Source organism: Myotis daubentonii, chromosome 14 (genome assembly GCF_963259705.1).
Source record: "Myotis daubentonii chromosome 14, mMyoDau2.1, whole genome shotgun sequence".
Lineage (NCBI taxonomy): Eukaryota > Metazoa > Chordata > Mammalia > Chiroptera > Vespertilionidae > Myotis > Myotis daubentonii.
Genome location: NC_081853.1, coordinates 47,502,096 through 47,522,492, shown reverse-complemented (window position 1 = coordinate 47,522,492; position 20,397 = coordinate 47,502,096). Strand labels below are relative to the sequence as shown.

General features: G+C 38.3%; 1 protein-coding gene across 31 annotated transcripts in view; it reads left to right on the top strand.

Moving 5' to 3' along the window:
• CLASP2 (cytoplasmic linker associated protein 2) overlaps window positions 1–20,397 on the top strand; it is a 145,736-nt gene that overhangs the window by 110,791 nt on the left and 14,548 nt on the right. For 16 of the 31 annotated variants that reach the window (XM_059664177.1, XM_059664183.1, XM_059664181.1 and 13 more), the window contains 7 exons: window positions 3,799–3,962; window positions 4,958–5,036; window positions 8,787–8,930; window positions 11,221–11,364; window positions 13,919–14,025; window positions 15,481–15,634; window positions 18,261–18,489. In XM_059664177.1, the coding sequence (XP_059520160.1) occupies window positions 3,799–3,962; window positions 4,958–5,036; window positions 8,787–8,930; window positions 11,221–11,364; window positions 13,919–14,025; window positions 15,481–15,634; window positions 18,261–18,489 (1,021 nt within the window). Of the gene's footprint in view, window positions 1–3,798; window positions 3,963–4,957; window positions 5,037–5,168; window positions 5,220–8,786; window positions 8,931–11,220; window positions 11,365–13,918; window positions 14,026–15,480; window positions 15,635–18,260; window positions 18,490–20,397 lie in introns of all 31 variants that reach the window. The other 15 variants (XM_059664174.1, XM_059664175.1, XM_059664179.1 and 12 more) reach the window with 1 other exon arrangement.

Sequence of the window (20,397 nt, the reverse complement as noted above, 5' to 3'; positions counted from 1 at the left end):
AGAAGTGGGAGATTCAGAAAGTTTATAGGAAGGAAAAAGAAGTTAAATTTGGCTGAGATAAATGGAGTCTTACATATCTTCCCTTGCATTGGAGAAAAAAGCTTACCTACCAGTTAATTACACGGCAGGTTTCCCTTAGGAAATAATTCTTACTCTTCAAGGAACTTTTCCTACGCATTCATTAAAAAACTTTATACTTGATCCTCAGCCTCTAATAACCTTGAACTTGGTTCAAATACATGATGCAAGACTGTACAAAAATATAGTCTTTATTCTCAAATCTTCTATATTCCAGATGGGAAAATAATGTAAATATAGAAAAAGTTAAAAAGCACCAAAAAGCTAGTCCCACCACAAGTTTCAAGTAGGGAGAATCAGTGGCTATTATCCAAGAAGTTTCTAGGCTGGGATGTAAGTGGTAGTAGTGAGTCACATATTGTGTATAAATAGAGTGAGTGGGGAGTATGGAAGGAAACCAGGAATGTGTATGAGATGTGTTCAGGAAAAAAGAGTTGCCAGATAGTCCAAGATCGGTTTAGAGATGTCTAACTGATGCCTCTAAGCATTTGAGACATTATCCTATAGACAGTGAAGGTGGGGACATTAAAAAATTTTGTTTATGCCGAAACCGGTTTGGCTCAGTGGATAGAGTGTCGGCCTGCGGACTGAAAGGTCCCAGGTTCGATTCCGGTCAAGGGCATGTACCTCGGTTGTGGGCACATCCCCAGTGGGAGATGTGCAGGAGGCAGCTGATCAATGTTTCTCTCTCATCGATGTTTCTAACTTTCTATCTCCCTCCCTTCCTCTCTGTAAAAAAATCAATAAAATATATATATTTTTAAAAAGTAACAAAAAAATTTTGTTTATATCAAAATAGTGATACTACAATTTTATGGTGAGAAAGAAGTGTGATTTGGCCTGCTACCTATTTTGTTAATGAAGTTATATTGGGACACAACTATGCTCACGTGTGTGCATACTGTAGTTGTGCTTCAACAGCAGTTAAGTAGTGTGACAAACACTATCATGTGGCCTGCAAAAGCTTAGAACATGTACTATCTGGTCTATTACAGAAATGCTTTTTTCACCCTGGTATACAGAAATAGAAAAACTAAAGTCACCCTACTACAAAAACCCAGACCTGGTAAGAAAGGCCTGGTGCCTACAATGATGGTGTGATTGATAGATTGAGGAAGGCCAAAAGAGAGAACTCTTCTAGAAGTCATGGGACCTAGTAGGCTAGGTCAGAAAGGCCCTGTCAAGATCATACTTCCTTTTAAAAGACAATCAGGGGGAAGACTGGCTCTTAAATCACCCCACATTGGGGATGCAAAGGAAAATGCCTGGCAACAAGAATAGAAGAAGAAGCGAAATAATAATAGTAAAGCAGTATCAAGCTTCAGAATGGCCAAGCATACTAAGTTCATGAAAAGCTACTACATTTCACAATTAAAAGGTTGTTGGTGGGAACATTAGGATGGAAATTGAAGGAGAAATTCTTCAGAGAGTGTCTTGCATCTGTAAAAAAAGGATTTAAGTGAGAATAAATATATAGTGGAGGAGACCATACTTTAGAGAGCAAGAATACAGAATAGAAAGATTAGTGTTACAAAGGAAATGGCTCTTTTAAAAAAAAATAGATTTTTTATTGATTGCAGAGAGGTAGAAAGAGGTAGAAATATCAATAATGAAAGAGAATCATTGATCGGCTGCCCCCTGCACACCCTCTACTAGGGATCAGGCCTGCAGGCTGGGCATGTGCCCTGACCAGGAATTGAACTGTGACTTCCTGGTTCATAGGTCAGCACTCAACCACTGAGCCGTGCCTGCCAAGCGAAATGGCTTTCTTTTACAGAGACAGTTATTGGAAGGATAGCTGTAAATGAAATCAAAGTAGGAGAAAAGTGAATAGAGAATTCTATGTTGAATGACAGTAAAGTAGATAAGCTAAGTTACCTAGCAATAGAATGAATGGAACACAACCGAAAACCAGCTGTGGAAACCTTGGGCAAGTCACTTTTCTGGTTCTCTTTCCTAAGAATCAGATAAAATTGGAGAGTTGACCTAGGCATTCGAATGTGCATAGTTTTCAGAATGGATTTTGGTATAGTGAAAGCTTAAACTTGGAGTCTTCAGGAAAATAGGCAAGAATTAAGAAAGTGGCATGCTGGTAAACCAGATTTGGGAGAAAGGCAGGAAGCCCTGATCTATAGTGTTTGCTATAATTTCAGAAGTGTAAGTACTCCCACAATGGCTTATTTCAAGCTACCAACCAGCTCACAAAATTCATGAATATTCAATAGTCTACTTTCTAAGTAGGTGCTGACTATCTCCAGCATACCTGGCTGAATAGATTTGTCAGATACCAGTAAAAGTGAGTACTAGATTAGATTCATGCATTTGTCGGAGAGTAGCTCTAGTGAAATTCAACAGTATTCTGGGCCCTGAATTGAGGGCTAGAGGCCAAGTTTTGAATCTAATAGAAGCCAGGTTGGTTGGCTGTGGCTGTGGCTGTGGCTGTGGCTGTGGCTGTGGCTGTGGCTGTGGGACAGAAGTTAATGACTCTGCATTGTGAATTAGAGCATTTTTGAAGCAGATGCTGCCTGGGGATCAGAGTACTAGAAAATTTTAAGTACGTAGTCATAGTTCCTGCTTTTACAAATACAAAGCAACTTTAGCAAATAATGAAAGTGTGTATTTTCTAATTCATACAATATTAAAGCTTAGTTAAAATTTTGATAGAAAAAAATTCTTCATTTCTAACAGGAAAAATGGGAGTTTATATATCATTATATAAAGGAAATTCAAGAAAGAAAGTATGTATTGAGAACAAAATTTTTAATTTTCAAATTAAAATAGTTACTTTCAGATTAACTTTTTTAAACCATAGTTTTTATAACTTGTGATTATAAATTGTCTCAATACAACATGCCTGACATTGTCTTAAGAGTTTTTTTCCTATTTACCTAGAAACAAATTTTCCAGTATGCTGTGGAATTTCTTGTAAAGAGATATAATACACATTAAGTAAGTCACTTTTCATAAGTATTTTAATGACATACATCACTTAGGAATACTAGCGTTTCTTCCCTTAAAATATTTTTCATCTTACAAAATTTTTAAAACTATTGTGTTAATATTAGAACCAGGTATAAACCAATCAATAGAAATGGAGACTAGGACTTTTTAAAAATCATTACAATTTAAATGTAAGTTTGTATTCTGAATTTACATATTTTAGTTATAGTTATCCCAAATCATTTAAAATTACTTTTGGGGCAGTTTTAGTAAGTAATATATTTTATAACAAAACAAAAAATCTGTGACAACTGACTTTTTGAGAAATCTAAAGAGCCTTTAATTAGCCCATTATGTCAGAATGACCGGATGCTTTAAGGTAGCTGTCAGCATAGTCATCTTCTGATGACTCAGTGCCACTCTTCATAAGAATTTAGGGCCAGTGAAACTATAGGTAGTTTCTTGCCCTAAATTTCAGATGAAGTGAATTTCAGTTTAACAAGTCTAAGCTATAGGTGTGCCAGTCATTATGGCCAAAGTTTCTTTACAAGTGATGCTGCATGGAGTAGCTAATTGTCGAACTTCAGCAGAAGTTGGATAACATTTCAGATGTACTCTTGTATCACAGAGTCCAATGAAAAGCAAGAGAGATTATTTTTCTGCTTGGCTGCCAATCGCTGTGCCTCTGATTCCTTTATTCCTTTCTATTTCAGTTTGAGTTGATCATAAAGGTCAATATTTCCTCCTTTTTCTCCCTCCTCCCCTGTTTATCAACTGTAGGTATTCAGCATGTTTTTGGAGACTCTAGTGGACTTCATACAAGTCCACAAAGATGATCTTCAAGATTGGTTATTTGTATTGCTGACGCAACTACTAAAAAAAATGGGTGCTGATTTGCTTGGGTCTGTTCAGGCAAAAGTTCAGAAAGCCCTTGATATTACAAGGTAATATTTTCTTTATATATTTCAAGTTTACCTGATAATAATTGGACTGTTTAGTTTCCTGTGTTAAAAGTTCAGATATGTAAGTCTTTTCAAACCATTTAAACTGCATAGGCTCCATTTTAAAATTGTTAGTGAGGCCCACTCGTGTATATTTCCTGCAGCATTGGTCCTTAAACACTGCTTTTATAAAAATTTTATTAACATTTGTTCAGTATTTAAGGTACTATTTTGTTGTAATTAAGATATATCTGCTAACTCGAGTTGAAGATTTTATTCAATTTAATGTAGAAATAAATTATTTTCTAAGTTTAAAAAGAATGTTTTATTATGCATTAAAATGTTCAGAATCTTTTTTCAGAAGATTTTGAACCAATGCTACATTTTTACTTTCTTGTGTAGATTGTTGAAGTGACTTATTTCAAATATTCTATTCATTTATTGATTTAAGGCAGCGGTTCTCAACCTGTGGGTTGCAACCCCTTTGGCGATCCAACGACCCTTTCACAGGGGTCGTCGTCTAAGACCATCCTGCATATCAGATATTTACATTACGATTCATAATAGTAGCAACATTACAGTTATGAAGTAGCAACGAAAATAATTTTATGGTTGGGTCACAACATGAGGAACTGTATTTAAAGGGCCAGAAGGTTGAGAACCACTGATTTAAGGGGAATCTAGAATTCAGATATTAGGTGTGGGGAAACATCTCTGATAATGTTGAACTTTTTCTGATAGGTTTTAAATTAAATCTATATTTGAGGCAAGATAGACCATTATTTACATAGTGTTGCTATTAAACCCACTAGAGAACATAAATTCAAATGTTGAGATTTTTTTCAGGGAATAACTTTTACTGTGTACAGATACTTACTACTTCATGCATGCTTTTTGAATGACATGATATTTTGGTTTAACCATAATTTTCTGTCAAATTTGCTAAATGCTTGCTGACTTAATTTTTATTTTGTTTTGCTTTTTTCCCTTTGTTTTAGAGAATCTTTTCCAAATGATCTTCAGTTTAATATTCTAATGAGATTTACAGTTGATCAGACTCAAACACCAAGCTTGAAGGTAAAAATTTAAAGTCTTTTGAAGATATTGTAAGGAGTTGAAATGTTTTATTAATAAAGTTCTGTTGATGTGTGTATTTGTGTCATGTGAGAAGCTTTTCAATCAGTGGATTTTGTTTTTATAAACTTTCAGACAGTCAAGCCAGCGCTTCGGGACCAGCTTCACTCTTTTTGGAGCTCTAAGGTTTTTTTTGTTTTTGCATTATTTCTTTTCTTAACTCTCTTTCCAAATTCTGCAGTGTTTCAGATAGTGTTTGTATGCATCTGTGTCCAACTACTAACATTTGTAAGCCTGTAAGCATGCACATAATTTAATTTCAAATGTTATTCAAATGCCAGGCTATTCTTTGGAAAAGCTTATTGGGGGTACACATTTAGAAAGCAACACAAGTATGGCCATCTAACCCTGGGCTCGTGATGCAAACTCGCTCTATAAAGTCTTATCTAATTTTATGTTTGTGATTTCCCAATACATTTTTAAATTTAGAGTCTGAATAGGTGTTTTGGGTGAAAGGTCACTTTTACCTATGTTTATTTTAGTAAACAAAAATTTTTAAGTTTAATCTCAGGGCTGTTCTCTTTAACTGAAATAGTAACATTTTTTGCTTTTTCAAATGTGATACTCCTAATGTGTGCCTAATATTTAAAATCAGGATTAACTTTCTCAATTGTTGTTAGCACACATTTTCCAATTATTTTATGTGAAAACTAGGTGGATTCCAATTTGTTATAAAACTAAGTATTAAATTTAAAATAAAAAATAATTTAAACAAAGAACTCCTGAATTCTTTAGTAAGATGTTTTGTAATGAGTATTATTAAATGAGAGTAAAGTCAGGGAAATAACAAGCATATATGCATTGACAATCCTTATATTTTTCTGCTCTGTTCTGCACGAAATATATTTCCACAAGCATTACTGCCCAGGACTATATTTCCTTTAAGTTTCTAAATATGATTTTGTCTTAAAATCACAATTGTGTTTCTTACCAGGGTTGACTTTCGCTCAACATAATGTTATTTTCTCAGAGCTGCTTTGTGAAGGGGATTCCATCTGTTTTAATTTTGAACAGTGACCTGCAGAAGAGAATAATTTACTTTATATTGTTGATAAATATTTTTAGAACTCATTCTTTGTCCAAGGCATTATGCTAGACATTTTAAATTTATAATGGAATATAGAACTTACAATTTTTTATCATTATTATCTATAATAACTGATAAACTGTAAATTGTAATAAGGGTTATGATTTAGGTATGGGTGGTAGATATCCAGGTGTTAAAAAGGTATGTAGAAATGCTTCATGGGCCTGTGGAAATGGAGGTCTAAACCATTAGCTTAAGAAGTAAGGGTGATAAAAAAAAGAGAGAGAAGAAAAAGAGGAGGGGAAAAGAAAGAAGGGTGGTAGGTGAGTTGAGGGAGAGAATAAAGTTTCTGAGGACTGAGGAGAAAGACACGAAGGGAAGAGAGAAAGGAAAGAGACAACTTAAAATTAGCTTTCCTATTGGGAAACATACTGGAGACTGGAATCACAAACAGTTTATATGGCTTTTTTATTATTTATTTTATATTACACATATACACACACATTATATATTATATATACACATATGCAAAGCTATAGGGAAAAATCACTCTTCAGCTCCTAAATTGATGTTTTAGAATAGCAAGAAGTTATATGGAGCCATCCATACCTTGCACCAAAAATAGAAGTAATGTTCAGATGGGTGACAGGATTAAGAATAAAAAACTTAATAGTTTATAGAAAAATACAAATAAAAAATATGAGATTTGTAAAAATTCTTTTGAAAAATTAGGAATCTTTCAGATAAAAGATGGATGTTTGTATAAAATTTTATGTCTCTCACAGTATGCTGTGGTTAAATATCAGAAAGGAAGTAATAGAATAGGGAGAAATGGCAGTACAGAGTGACTTTAAGTAAGTAATATTTTAAAAAATAAATGTAATTTGATGACCTCTTTTTCTGGGTTACACAAACATGTTGAAAATTATACACACCTATTATAGCAACTAGATTATTTTTCCTCCGCTTAAGAAGAATGCATATTTGTGTTATTAAAGTTACAGATTATGTATATGACCTCAAGAAATATTCTACTAAAATGTAAACTTTCAAATGATTATATGTGTATTGTGGTTATTTTGCCTGTTGATATAATAAACACACCTATTCTGTGAAGCCCTTTTAAAACTTTGCATACCTCTATAAATTGCTAAGGCACTGCACTAATTGAATCTCATTGTTCAATTATTAATGACAACAAAGTGAAAACAAAATACACTGATGTTCATTTTTTTAATTTACTATAACACCTTTCAGATATTAGCATTGATAAAAGGTGACATGGCTTCAAGAATACAGAACATTATGTTCTGCTGTATTGAGTGGGGCCTGCAACTGCACAATTAACCATGGTCTCTTTTCTTCTCCATTGTACATTTTACCCAGGATGGCTGATAACTTAACTCTTGGTGTGTGTTTTTTCCCCAATTCATGTCATGAAGTTGTAATTCTTAAATTCATTCATTTGGAAATGAAATAATATAATTTGATCCCTTCTGTCTTGTTTGATTGTCTTACTGGAAGCAGAAAAGGGAAAATACACAAGCAGCAGAACCTTATTTTAATATTTTACTTTTTGTATGTTAGCATGGTACTTTCCAGAGACCTTATTTGGACTGACTGAGAAAAATTACACATTAATATCAACAATAAGGGTAGAAAGTGCATAGAAAAATGGATTACCTTAATCTTTGGCAATGTTTTCAAAGTTGCTCTCTTAATCAAACATTTAAACCTTCCTTTTTCTAAGTCAGGAAAGAAGTATTATGTGTTTGGAACCTTATGTATCTAAGGACTGTGCACTCTGCCAGGTGTCATTTCTAAAGTGTACTAGTACTGTACTAATAGTCTTAGATAGCCCTTATTTATAAATCCTGGAATGTTTGATGATATGGCTTTAAAAATAGGGGTTCTCAACCTCTATTTCTTCCCCAACATACCTGAGAGAAGGGAGATAAGTTAAGCATGGCTTTTTATAAGGATAAAAAAAAGCTAATTCTAAGAAAGAAGTTGTGTACCTGCATCCCACCAGGTAGCCACACATCATTCCTGGGAGAATGATAAGACTTTTTAAACCTACATATAACTCTTGTACACATAAGTGTTGTCTTTTCTCCATTTTAACTAGTATAAAATTTTCTGTGACACTTCTGTTGAAAGGTAGTTCTAGCACTTGATGAACCTATTAAAGACCCAGGTCTCATTGTGTGGGTCTTATTTGACAAAAACCCTATATTGCCCACCTTAATTACTCACTTGATTTGTAATGCCTTATTTTCAAAATACTTTGGTTCATTTTCCCAAAAGCCAAATTATAAAGCCAGTTGATAAAGACTGGCTCTCAGGGAGTCTAGACAAGTGTCAGCTATAAGCTCCGAAGGCAGACTGAAGGAGAGGTGTATAATTCTATCAAGAGAATCTTCATCAGTTGATCAAACCGGGCAGTGAAACTTCTGGGACTTAAAAGTACTGCTATGTGTGAAAAACAAAAATCCACATTGTCATATACTTGGACCTCAGGTAGGTAGGTGGTTGTTTAATTCTTTGTTGGTTGCTTTTTTTTCATTTTGTATTTGTCAAAAAATAATCACCTAATTGTTTTTGAAGTGTTCTCAGTGTCCCTCAGTGACCATCTGATTGTCCTCTTGTTGTGCTTACTTCTGCAGGTGAAGGTTGCTATCCTTAAATATATAGAAACTCTAGCCAAACAGATGGATCCAGGAGATTTTGTAAATTCCAGTGAAACTCGCTTGGCAGTCTCTCGTTTTATCACTTGGACAACAGAACCCAAAAGTTCTGAAGTTCGGAAGGTATGTTTTAATATAAGTTTTAGAAGATAAATTAGAAAAGCACGTCATTTTGGTTTGCCAGTGAAGGAAACTAATATTTTCAGGTCATTACCAGTTAGCATTGAGTTATTTACCTGGGAATATCAAGACCTTTTAAAAAAAAATCTTCTGTTGTTCTGTTTTAAATTGTTCTAAGTTTTATCCATTTAATATGAGCATAATGTTCAAACTTAGAATAAAAAACTATTCTTGCCATAATTCTCTGGCCTCTAATCTTTTAACCATTCAAAATATTTCAGATCTTTTCCCTTGTATCTATTTTCCTATGTATTTCAAATAAGAGCTTGCACTGCTCTTGACTTATTAATTTTAGGCATTATCTATTGATCTTTTGATGAATTTAGTCATGTATCTGTCTCTCTACCTTGTTAAATTTTCCCATATTATTCTCTTTCCTAGATCTTTCCCCATAACCTTCAGAATAGTTATGAATAAATTGTTGGTCACCAAAGGAAACGACTTAATTTTAACTTTGGAAGTATTCACTCCTATACCATCAGATCTTTCTGAGTTCTTTTTATCTTCACTTGAGGATATGTTTTTTTGTTACTGATTTTAGAGAGAAAGGGGGAAGGTGGGAAGGGAGAGACAGACAGACAGACATCGATCGGTTACCTCCTTTACGTACCCTGACCATGAATTGAACCCAACCTGCAACCTTGTTGATGTACCAGATGATGCTCCAACCAACTGAGCTACCAGTCAAGGCTCTAATGTATTTTTAAGTATCTGTTAGTATTTTCAACATCCCTGCCACATGTCTGTCACTATGCTGAAATAAATAGGTTAAAAATCTACACTAATAAAAGAGAAAAATGGTAATTGGCTTACGACGATACCCTTTTCATTGGCTAATCAGGGCTATATGCAAATTAACTGCCAACTATGATTGGCAGTTAACTGACAACTAAGATTGGCAGTTAACTGCCAACAAGATGGTGGTTAATTTGCATATGTAGGCACAATGCAGGGAGGTGAAAGGGAAAGCAGGAAGAAGCCCCCTGCCACTGACAGTGATCGGAAACCCAGGGGGGAGCTAAGAGCTGGGGGGCAGGGCAAAGGCGGCCCTGGGGCCGCCTTTGCCCTGCCCCCCAGCCATGATTGGAGAATCAGGTGCCTTTTCCGCCCTGGCCAGTGATAGCAGGAAGTAGGGGTGGAGCCAGCGATGGGAGCTGGACACGGTCGAAGCTGGCAGTCCTGGGAGCTAGGGGTCCCTTGCTTGGGCCTAAAGCGGAGCCCGCGATCTCGGGGCCGCTGCAGCTGCGGGTCCCCGCTGCCCGAGCCGGATGTCTCAGCCAGAGGCATTAGGCCTGGGCAGGGGCGGAGCCTGCAACCATGGGGAGCTGGGGGTCCTCTGCCCAGGCCTGACACCTCTGCCGGAGGCCTCAGGCCTAGTCAAGGGGCCGATCCGGTGATTGGTGATCGGAGGGTGATGAGGGTCAACTCCTCTGGCCGAGGCATCAGGCCTGGGTGGGGGGCTGAGCCGGGGATTGGGGGGCTATGATGGTCCCCTTGCCCAGGCCTGAAGCCTGGGTCAGAGGCGTTAGGCTTGGGCGGGGGGTGGAGCAAGTGATCAGAGGGAGATGGGGGTCCCCTGCCCAGGCATGATTCCTGGGCCAGAGGCCTCAGGCCTGGGTGGGGGCCAGAGCCAGTGATCGGGGGGAGATGGGGGTCCCCTGTCCAAGCCTGACACCTCTGGCGGAGGCATCAGGCCTGGGCAAGGGGCCGATCAGGCGATCGGAGGGTGATGGGGATCTACGCCTCTGGCCGAGGCATCAGGCCTGGGCAAGGGGCAGAGCCAGCAATCGGAGGGGTCTGGGGGTCCCCTGCCCAGGCCTGATGCCTGGGCCAGAGGCATCAGGCCTGGGCTGGGGCCAGAACCAGTGATGGGGGGCAATGAGGGTCCCCTGCCCAGGCTTGACGCCTCTGTCAGAGGCGTCAGGCCTGGGCAAGGGGCCGATCCTGCGATTGGAGGGTGATGGGGGTCAACGCCTGAGGGCTCCCAGTATGTGAGAGGGGGCAGGCTGGGCTGAGGGACACCCCCCCCCCCCCCACACACACACACCCAGTGCACGAATTTCGTGCACCGGGCCCCTAGTTTATAATAAAGAAATTTTAAAGTGTATAAGAACATCTGTTTTTCTGGGAAAGATAGCCTTGTGTTAGTGAACAGAAATATTGAGTCAAGAAAATGGTCTCATTTGAGTAACCAAAATATATTCATCTATCTCTGTGTGTCTTTGTTTTCTAGGCAGCGCACTCAGTGCTGATTTCCCTCTTTGAACTCAATACCCCAGAGTTTACAATGTTATTAGGAGCTTTACCAAAAACTTTTCAGGATGGTGCTACCAAGCTTCTTCATAATCACCTTCGAAACACTGGCAATGGAACCCAGGTAATTTTAATTTATTTTCTTGGCTATTATCCTATATTAGAAGCCCAATGCACGAAAATTCGTGCAAGAGTAGGCCTTCCCCTGGCTGCCGGCACCGGCTTTCTCTGGCACCCAGGACCTGGGCTTTCCTCCTCCGGCTGCTGGCAGGCACCCAGCATCCAGGCTAGCTTCCCCCCGCCCGGCCCCAGCTTCATCAGGAATGACGTCCAGAAGATGTCCGGTCTAATTAGCATATTACCCTTTTATTATTATTATAGATAATAAAAGCCTAATATGCTAAGTGTCTGGTTGTCCAGTTGGCTGTTCAACCAATCAAAGCGTAATATGCTAATGATACGCTAAGGCCGCTCAACCACTCACTATGATGTGCACTGACCACCAGAGGGCAGACAGTCAACCAGTCGACCAGTTGCTATGACGTGCACTGATCACCAGGGGGCAGACACTCTGACCAGTAGGTTAGCTTGCTGCTGGGGTCCAGCTGATCGGGACTGAACAAGACTGGCCGGACACGCCCTGGAGCCCTCCCAGTTCCCTCCCCAGCTGGCCAACCTCCCACATCCCTCCCTGGCCCTGATTGTGCACTGATGGGGTCCCTTGGCCTCGCCTGCGCCCTCTCACAATCCGGGACCTCTTAGGGGATATCGGAGAGCCGGTTTTGGCCCAATCCCACAGGCCAGTCCCAGGGACCCCACTGGTGCATGAATTCGTGCACTGGGCTTCTAGTATAATATGATGGTTGGTTTATCAATTATTGCCTTTTTTTAATGTGAAGTAAACTTTTGACCCTAGTATGTAATGTTTGCATCTACATTAGACAGCATTTCTTGAGCCTAATTAACTGTTGCCCCAGAAAGAATAGAATCCCTAGGCCTGTCATGTTTATATTATAATTTGGTATAGATTAGGGTGGTGAATGGTGACCAGAATATGAATAAGGAAAGAAATGTGAGCTGGAACTTAGATGAAGGCTGCCCTAGCAGATTTGGCTCAGTGGATAGAGCATCAGCCTGTGGACTGAAGGGTCCCAGGTTCGATTCTGGTCAAGGGCACATGCCTAGGTTGTGGGCTTGATCCCCAGTAGGGGACATGCAGGAGGCAGCCAATCAATGATTCTCATCATTGATGTTTCTATCTCTCTTTCCCTCTCCCTTCCTCTCTGAAATCAATAAAGATATATTTTTTTTAAAAAAATGAACTTAGATGAAGGCATTGATTTTGCATGCCATTAAATTAGAACGTGCTATTTAGATGAACCAATTCTTATTTGAGGATTAGAGGGATAACTTATTCCAGAATTAATGTATAAATTCAAAGAGGGTAGTGCTTAAAAAGATGTGTTCAGACTGGCTGGTGTGGTTCAGTGGTTGAGTGTCAATCTATGAACCAGGAGGTCACGGTTCTATTCAGGGCACATGCCCATGTTGCAGGCTCGATCCCCAGTGTGGGGCGTGCAGGAGGCAGCCAATCAATGATTCTCTCATTATTGATGTTTCTACCTTTCTCTTCCTCTTCCCTTCTCTCTGATGTCAATAAAAAAATAAATATTTTTTAAAAGATGTGTTCATATTTAATAATTACAGGCTTGTCAGTCCAAAGGTGCTAGATATATTGGATTTTGTTTGAGGGAAATAAAGTTTGAGTAAATGAAATATTGCAGTTATATATATCTAAATGGTATAGGATCATTTATGTAATATGCCTAAAAAATTGAACTTTTTTTAAAAGATAGACCTGGATAAAGGAGAGAATAGATTCACTTATGGCAAGCTTAAAGTAAAGTGTAAATGTTAAAAACAATCTGAGAATAATTTCCTGGGACCAAAGTAAGTTATCTTTTTAAAAGGAGAAGGGATTATTTTGTTACACATCATAAGAGATAGGCAAATTTATAGTATGATCAGATTTTTATGCCTTTGGTGACTTGTGAAAATCATTTGTAAAACAAACTCAGGGAAGAATAAAATTTGAGCCCTGGCTGTTGTTGTGCAGTGTTGAGAGCGTTGGCCCACACACCAAAGGGTTATGGGTTCAATTCCTGGTCAAGGGCATGTACCTGGGTTGCAGGTTCAATCCTTGCCCAGTCTGGGCATATGTGGGAGGCAACCAATTGATGTGTCTCTCTCACATTGCTGTTTCTCTTTCCCCCTCTCCTCCCATTCTCTCTCTCCCATTCTTTTAAAAAATCAATGGAAAAAATATTTTCAGGTGAGGATTAACAAAAAGAAAAAGGAAATTGGCTCAAAACAGGAAACTAATTTAAAATTCTTAATTTGGGATTGTGTTGAATCTTTGATGAAAAGATATTGGTAATAATGGAAAGTCAGAAGTGGGTGAAGAGAACAAAAAAAGACTAAAGAGTTAGACTTCTAAATGGGGAGAATGTTTTTTTCTACAGAAATCAGAGATAAGTACATGAATATTTAAATGGTAGATCTATAAATATGGCTTTCATTATTGTTCAACTTCTTGATCGTATGCCTTTCTTAAGAGCCTTTTAGTTGAACTTAACACAATTATCATACATTAATATTTATTTGACTCCCTCCATCAGAGTTCCATGGGGAGTCCTTTGACAAGACCAACACCACGTTCACCAGCCAACTGGTCCAGTCCTCTTACTTCTCCTACCAATACATCACAGAATACTTTATCTCCAAGGTAATAAAGGGATAATTTTCCATCATAGTTTGTTATTGCAGGTTCCCATTATTGAAAAATAGACGTTAATATAATTCCACTTGACTTGAAAGGTTTTAGGCAAATAGAAACTTAGTAGATTCAAAAGTATAATGTTTATTCCAAAAGTAATCATTTAAATATTAATGTATATGATACAGAATTTTTTTAATAAGTCAAAAGAAAACTTAGTGACATAGCTTTTGTAAATTACAGCTTGTTACATTGAATAGCATAGTTAGTTTCTCAAATATGCTGTACAAATTCAATAAATTGCAAATTGTCTTTTAGTTGTACTAAGTAAAAATAGTGAGGGCAAGTTACAATGATGGATATTTAGATCTAATATTAGCCAACCACTTCTAAAAGTGGAAAAAATAAAGCTTATAGACAAAAACAAAAATAGAGAAGGGATAACATTATGTAATACTAATTAGGGGGAAATGTAACTGAGGTTGGTCCTTAATATAAAATATAACATATAATTTTCACACACTTGTGCAATTCAAGCTTGGGCTATATTTCAGATGACATTCTGACTCATTAAAAAAATTGATAGTTTTTCCTTTTTCCTGTCCTTTTAAAAAGTAGTTTGCATAGTAGTCCATTTGTAGTTATGAGCTGGATTTTTTGTTATTAGCCATACATACCATAGTATGCTTCATCATATTCATTGCAATTATAGGCTACTTCATCAGCATAAGGAAGAAAAATATGTTGCACACTTTTCGTGTAGCCTATTCCTGTTATGTAACAATTTTAGTAGCTACATTCCAGCTTCAATTGAATTTTAGAATGTGATTATAGAATTCATGTCAATAATATGTTCAATGTTAAAAATTCTCTGCCTTCTTACAAAATTGTGTAAATACATTTATCTCTGTTGCTAGTGAGTTAATCACAGGAGTTAGCAAACCTTTTGCAAAGGGCCATATGGTAAATATTTTAGGCTTTGTGGCCATGCAGTCTTTGTCACTTCTACTCAACTCTGATGTTATAGGGTGAAAATAGCGATAGACAATACCCAAATAAATTAGGATTGCTATGTTCTAATACCATTTTATTTATGCACCCTAAAATTTTAATTTTATATAATGTGTAATGAATTAGTTTGATTTTTTTTCTCAACTATTTAAAAATGTAAAAAAACATTATTAGATTTCAGGGGCATAGCTTGCTGACCCCTGGTTAATCAGAACATCTTTAAAGGTAAAAGGACAAACCATTTGTGACATGGTTAGAGTCATTTTAAGCTGTCCTTAATGGGTGGGCAAGGGGACATGTACTTTAACCATCTATAGCTGTTGGGTTTAGTTTTGCTTTGGGGAATACACATTCTCTAATCCCATCTTTATAAATCTCGTTCATAATTTCCTCGAATGTGTTAGTATTTTAAAACTGCACATAAATGAAAATTAGTTGATGTCTTTTTTATAGTGCGTTTGATTATGACACAGAAAATATGAACTCTGAAGACATTTATAGCTCTCTTAGAGGTGTCACTGAAGCAATTCAGAATTTCAGCTTCCGTAGTCAAGAAGATATGAATGAGCCATTGAAAAGGGATTCTAAAAAAGATGACGGAGATTCAGTGAGTATTTGAATATTCTGACATTACAGACTTTTTCATTAAGAGTTTTTTGGTTTGGGTTGTTGTTTTTTTGTTTATTTTTGTTTTTAAATATTTTTATTGATTTCAGAGAGGAAGGGAGAGGGAGAGACAGTTAGAAACATCAATGATGTGAGAGAATCATTGATTGGCACCTCTGGCACATCCCCTACTGGGGATTGAGCCCACAACCCTGGCATGTGCCCTTGACCAGAATAGAACCCAGGACCCTTCAGATGCTCTATCCACTGAGACAAACCAGCTAGGGCTGGGTTGTTGTTGTTTTTAACTTTGCTTTCTATCATTTTCAAACATAATTTTCCAGGGTTCACACAAATACTATGTATATACCGCTGTTCTGGGTTTTATATTTAGAGGGCAGAGTTATGTCCTCAAGTTCCTTGTAGATTTTCAGATGGAACTGAGTACTGTGGAGTTTTAAGTTAAAATGTAAAGTGAATCTATTTTAGATTAAGTGGTCAGGAAGTCTCCAATCAGAATGGTGACATTTGCACTGAGACCTAAATTAAGGAGAGGAGAATTCCTTAAAAGAAATAGCAAGTGCTGTAAAGACAACTAGATGAGAACACCCTATCCATAGTTGACGGCCAGGGTGAAAGCCAGTGTAGTCGGAGCATTATGAAAGAGATGAGGAGCCCTAGCCAGTTTGGCTCAGTGACTAGAGTGTTGGCCTGCAGACTGAAGGGTCCCAGGTTCTATTTCGGTCAAGGCTACATGCCTGGGTTGCAGGCTCAATCTCCAGTGGGGGTGTGTAGGAGGCAGCTGATAAGTGATTCTCTCTCATCACTGATGTTACTACCTCCTTTCCTCTCTGAAATCCATTAAAATGTATTTAGAAAGAAAGTGGCGAGGAATGGCACCTGGACCAGATCACCTGGATCTTGCAAGACAAAACTTGGCGCTTAGGTTTTTTTTCCTTGTTAAATGTAGTGACAGTGATTTGCATTATCAGTTGTTTGTGTGCTTCCAATAAGAGTATTATGATCTCTCTTTCTGATATTTGCATTATTGTACAGTTTGTTGCTTCTGCCATTATACAAAGCAGTTATTTTTTATTCCTTAGGCTTTTCTCTGACAGCTAAACTTTCCTCAAAATAAGCCATCCCACTCTTTCCTAAGGAATCTATGGTTTCTCAGGGTTTTCAAAATTGGAAAACCTTGCAGTGCTTCAGCACATTTCTAAAGGGCTCCCCCCTCTGCCTTCCTGGCTTCTTTCCTATTGTTGTTTTTCTCTCCGTGCCTTTCTGGCAGATGGCCCCAGTAAATTGGATGCTAAAAACCAGCTAACCACTCACATTTAAAGTTCTTTATCCCAGAGGCTGCGAGTGGTAGTAAGGACAGGTTACTGTCCTTGATTGAGGCTCTTCCTCTTCCCTCAAAGACAGGGTACATTGCAAGGAGCTGGCATAGTGAGTTTGAATCCTGTTTCCTGGCAATTGTTAGCTAGTCTGATTATTAATATATATATAAAATTGATTTCAGAGAAGAAGGGAGAGGAAGAGGGAGATAGAAACATCAGTGATGAGAGAGAATCATTGATCGGCTGCCTCCTTTCCCCCCTCCTTACTGGGGGTCGAGCCTGCAACCCAGGCATGTGCCCTGACTGGGAACCAAACTGTGACATATTATTACTTCTAAGCCTCCGCGTCTTCATTAGGAAGGAAGGAGTATTTCTGTACATCTTAGAAGTTATTGTGAGTATAATAAGTCACATGACTTCATCCAGCCCAGACCTGAGCTCCAAATTCATACCTCAAGTGCCTGTTTGAACTCCTGACCTTTTCTTCTAGAACTGCTCTTTCCTATCTTAGTTAATAGCAACACTACTTGCTCAGCCAACTGACAAGGCAGTTGTTCTTGTCTCCTCTCTCTTTCTTGTCCTTCATACTCAGTCTGTCAGGGTATCTGTTCATTGTACGAGTATTAGTATCTTCAGAATATATCTGAAATCCAACCACTTCTCACCACTGTCTTTCTGGTTCCAGCCATCATCATCATTAATTCTCTCACCTGGATTATTAAAATAGGCACCTAACTGGCCTCCTTGATTTTGCTTTTGCCCTCCTAGTCTATTCTTATTCCTCTACTCACCTCGAAGGTCCCTGTCTCAGAGTAAAAGCCAAAGTCTCCACAATACACTCCTTTGTTGCCTCTCTGGCTTCATCTCCTCCTACTTTCCTCCCTATTGAGTTTTCTTCAACCACACTGGCCTCCTTGCTGTTTCTTTTTATTTTTTATAATTATTTTTGATTGATTTTTTTAGAGAGAAGAGAAAGGAAAGAGAAACATCCATTTGTTGTTCCACCTATTTATGCACGCATTGGTTGATTCTTATATGTGCCCTGACCAGGGATCCAACCTGTAGGTTGTAAATAAACAACAGGTTTCTTTACATCTTTACTATAAGCTTTGACATTTTGAATGTAAGTTTTAACTCATGTTGATTTCCAGTATGTAAATTTTTTTCAGCTGGTTATTGTTACCTTTTTAAAATCACCTTTTAAGCAGTAGGAAAACGTTTCTTAGAATTTTGAATTGATACTTGAAAATTAGTTAATGTGCTATGCCTTCCCCTTCCCGTTAATAGATGTGTGGTGGTCCTGGGATGCCCGACACAAGAGCAGGAGGTGATGCTACTGACTCGAGCCAAACAGCCCTTGACAATAAAGCCTCATTACTCCATTCCATTCCTGCTCACTCCTCTCCGCGCTCTCGAGATTATAATCCGTACAACTATTCAGACAGCATCAGTCCCTTTAACAAGTCTGCTCTCAAGGAAGCTATGTTTGATGATGATGCCGACCAGTTTCCTGATGGTATGTATGCTCTGTGTCATACTGTTGCTGCCTGTGTTTTGGAGGCCTGATCATCAACGAAGCAAAAGCTGTTCTTTTTTGGTATCCTAAGAAGTAGGGATCTTTGCAATGGTCAAGTTTTCTCCCATCTTCTAGGAGCTCATTTATTTCCTTTTTTAAAAATATATTTTATTGATATTTTACAGAGAGGAAGGGAGAGAGAGGGATAGAGAATCAGAAACATTGATGAGAGAGAAACATCGATCAACTGCCTCCTGTATGCTCCCTACTGGGGATGTGCCCGCAACCAAGGTACATGCCCTTGACCAGAATCAAACCTGGGACCCTTCAGTCTGCAGGCCGACGCTCTATCCACTGAGCCAAACCGGTTTGGGCTAGGAGCTCATTTCTAATGGTTTGATAGTTATCTTCCCAAGGATTGGAAACAGTGATCATCCTAAGATCATCCTTGAAATGAAGAAAACCTTAATGGCCTCCCAAAAATAACTGAAACCGATGGTTGCTTATAAATTTATCTTTAGACACCATCTCAGTCATTAATTTTTATACCAGAATGGCAAAACTCTGAAGGAATACCCATTCTTTTTTTTTTTCTTTGTTGTTAATCCTCGCCCGAGGTTGTTTTTCCATTGATTTTTAGGGAGAGTGGAAGAGAGAGGGAAAGATAAAAAGAAACATCGATGGCTGTTGGTTGCCTCCTGCATAAGCCTCGACCAGGGCCCAGACTAGGGAGGAGCCTGCAACCAAGGTACGTGCCCTTGACTGGAATTGAATCCGGGACCCTTTGGTCAATAGACCGATGCTCTATCCACTGAGCCAAACTGGTTGGGCGGAATACCCATTCTTAACAATAGCCTATTAAGTGTGAAGCCATAAACATATGCTTTAATAAGATATATCCAAGAAACAAATATGGGAAAAGCTACCATCTCAGGTTGAGATGGCCCCGGTGAGGTTGAAATGGCCCTGGTGAGGTTGAGACGGCCCCGGTAGGGTTGGGACGGCCCCTGTGAGGCTGAGACAGCCCCTGTGAGACTGAGACGGCCCCTGGGAAGCCAAGAAAAATACCACATGATCTCACTCATTTATGGATAATAAGGACCATTATAGACTGATGAACAAAAATGGATACAGAGGCAGAGCAACATTGAGCAGACTGTCAAACTACAGTGGGAAGCCTGGGGAGGGTTGGGGGGGGGGGGGTAGGAGATCAACCAAAGGACTTGTATGCATGCATATAAGAATAACCAATGGACACAAGAAACTGGGGGGTGGGGGAGGCTGGGGGAATGTCAAGGGGGGGAAAAAAGGAGACGTGTAATACTCTTTGTAATACTTTAAGAAATAAAACAAAATTTTTAAAAAAAAGATTTGGAGTCAGCTTTTAGGTCTATAGGTCTAAGCTCTAATGCTTACAGTAGGCTTAAGTCTAAGCTCAACATTACTAAGCTGCAAAGCTTGAAAAATTGGTTGACCTCCTTGAGTCTCACTTGTCACTTTTAAAAGAGGATGGAGATGTTGTACCACCTGCCCTTCTGATAACAGTATGCAGTAAGGTTCAGGGAAAAATGTATAAAAACTGATTAAAAAGTACAAAACACTGCAGATATTTTATTTTTAATAATAAAGAATTCTATTTTCTCTACCAAATGATATGATCCATTAATTTTTTTATGAAGACTCAATGTGGGTATCTTCCTTACTCTGCTTAGGAATCTGTATCCCCAGTGCTGGTCATTTGTAATTTTTATAAATGGAAAAATATATTTTATGACATAGAAGAATCATATTTTTATTAACTTCTCATGTTAAGAGAATTAATATAGCACAAATATCACAAAGTCAAAATTATGATAATATAGCAGGATCACCCCCTTATTGTCTAATGTTCTCCTTTACCAAGTATTA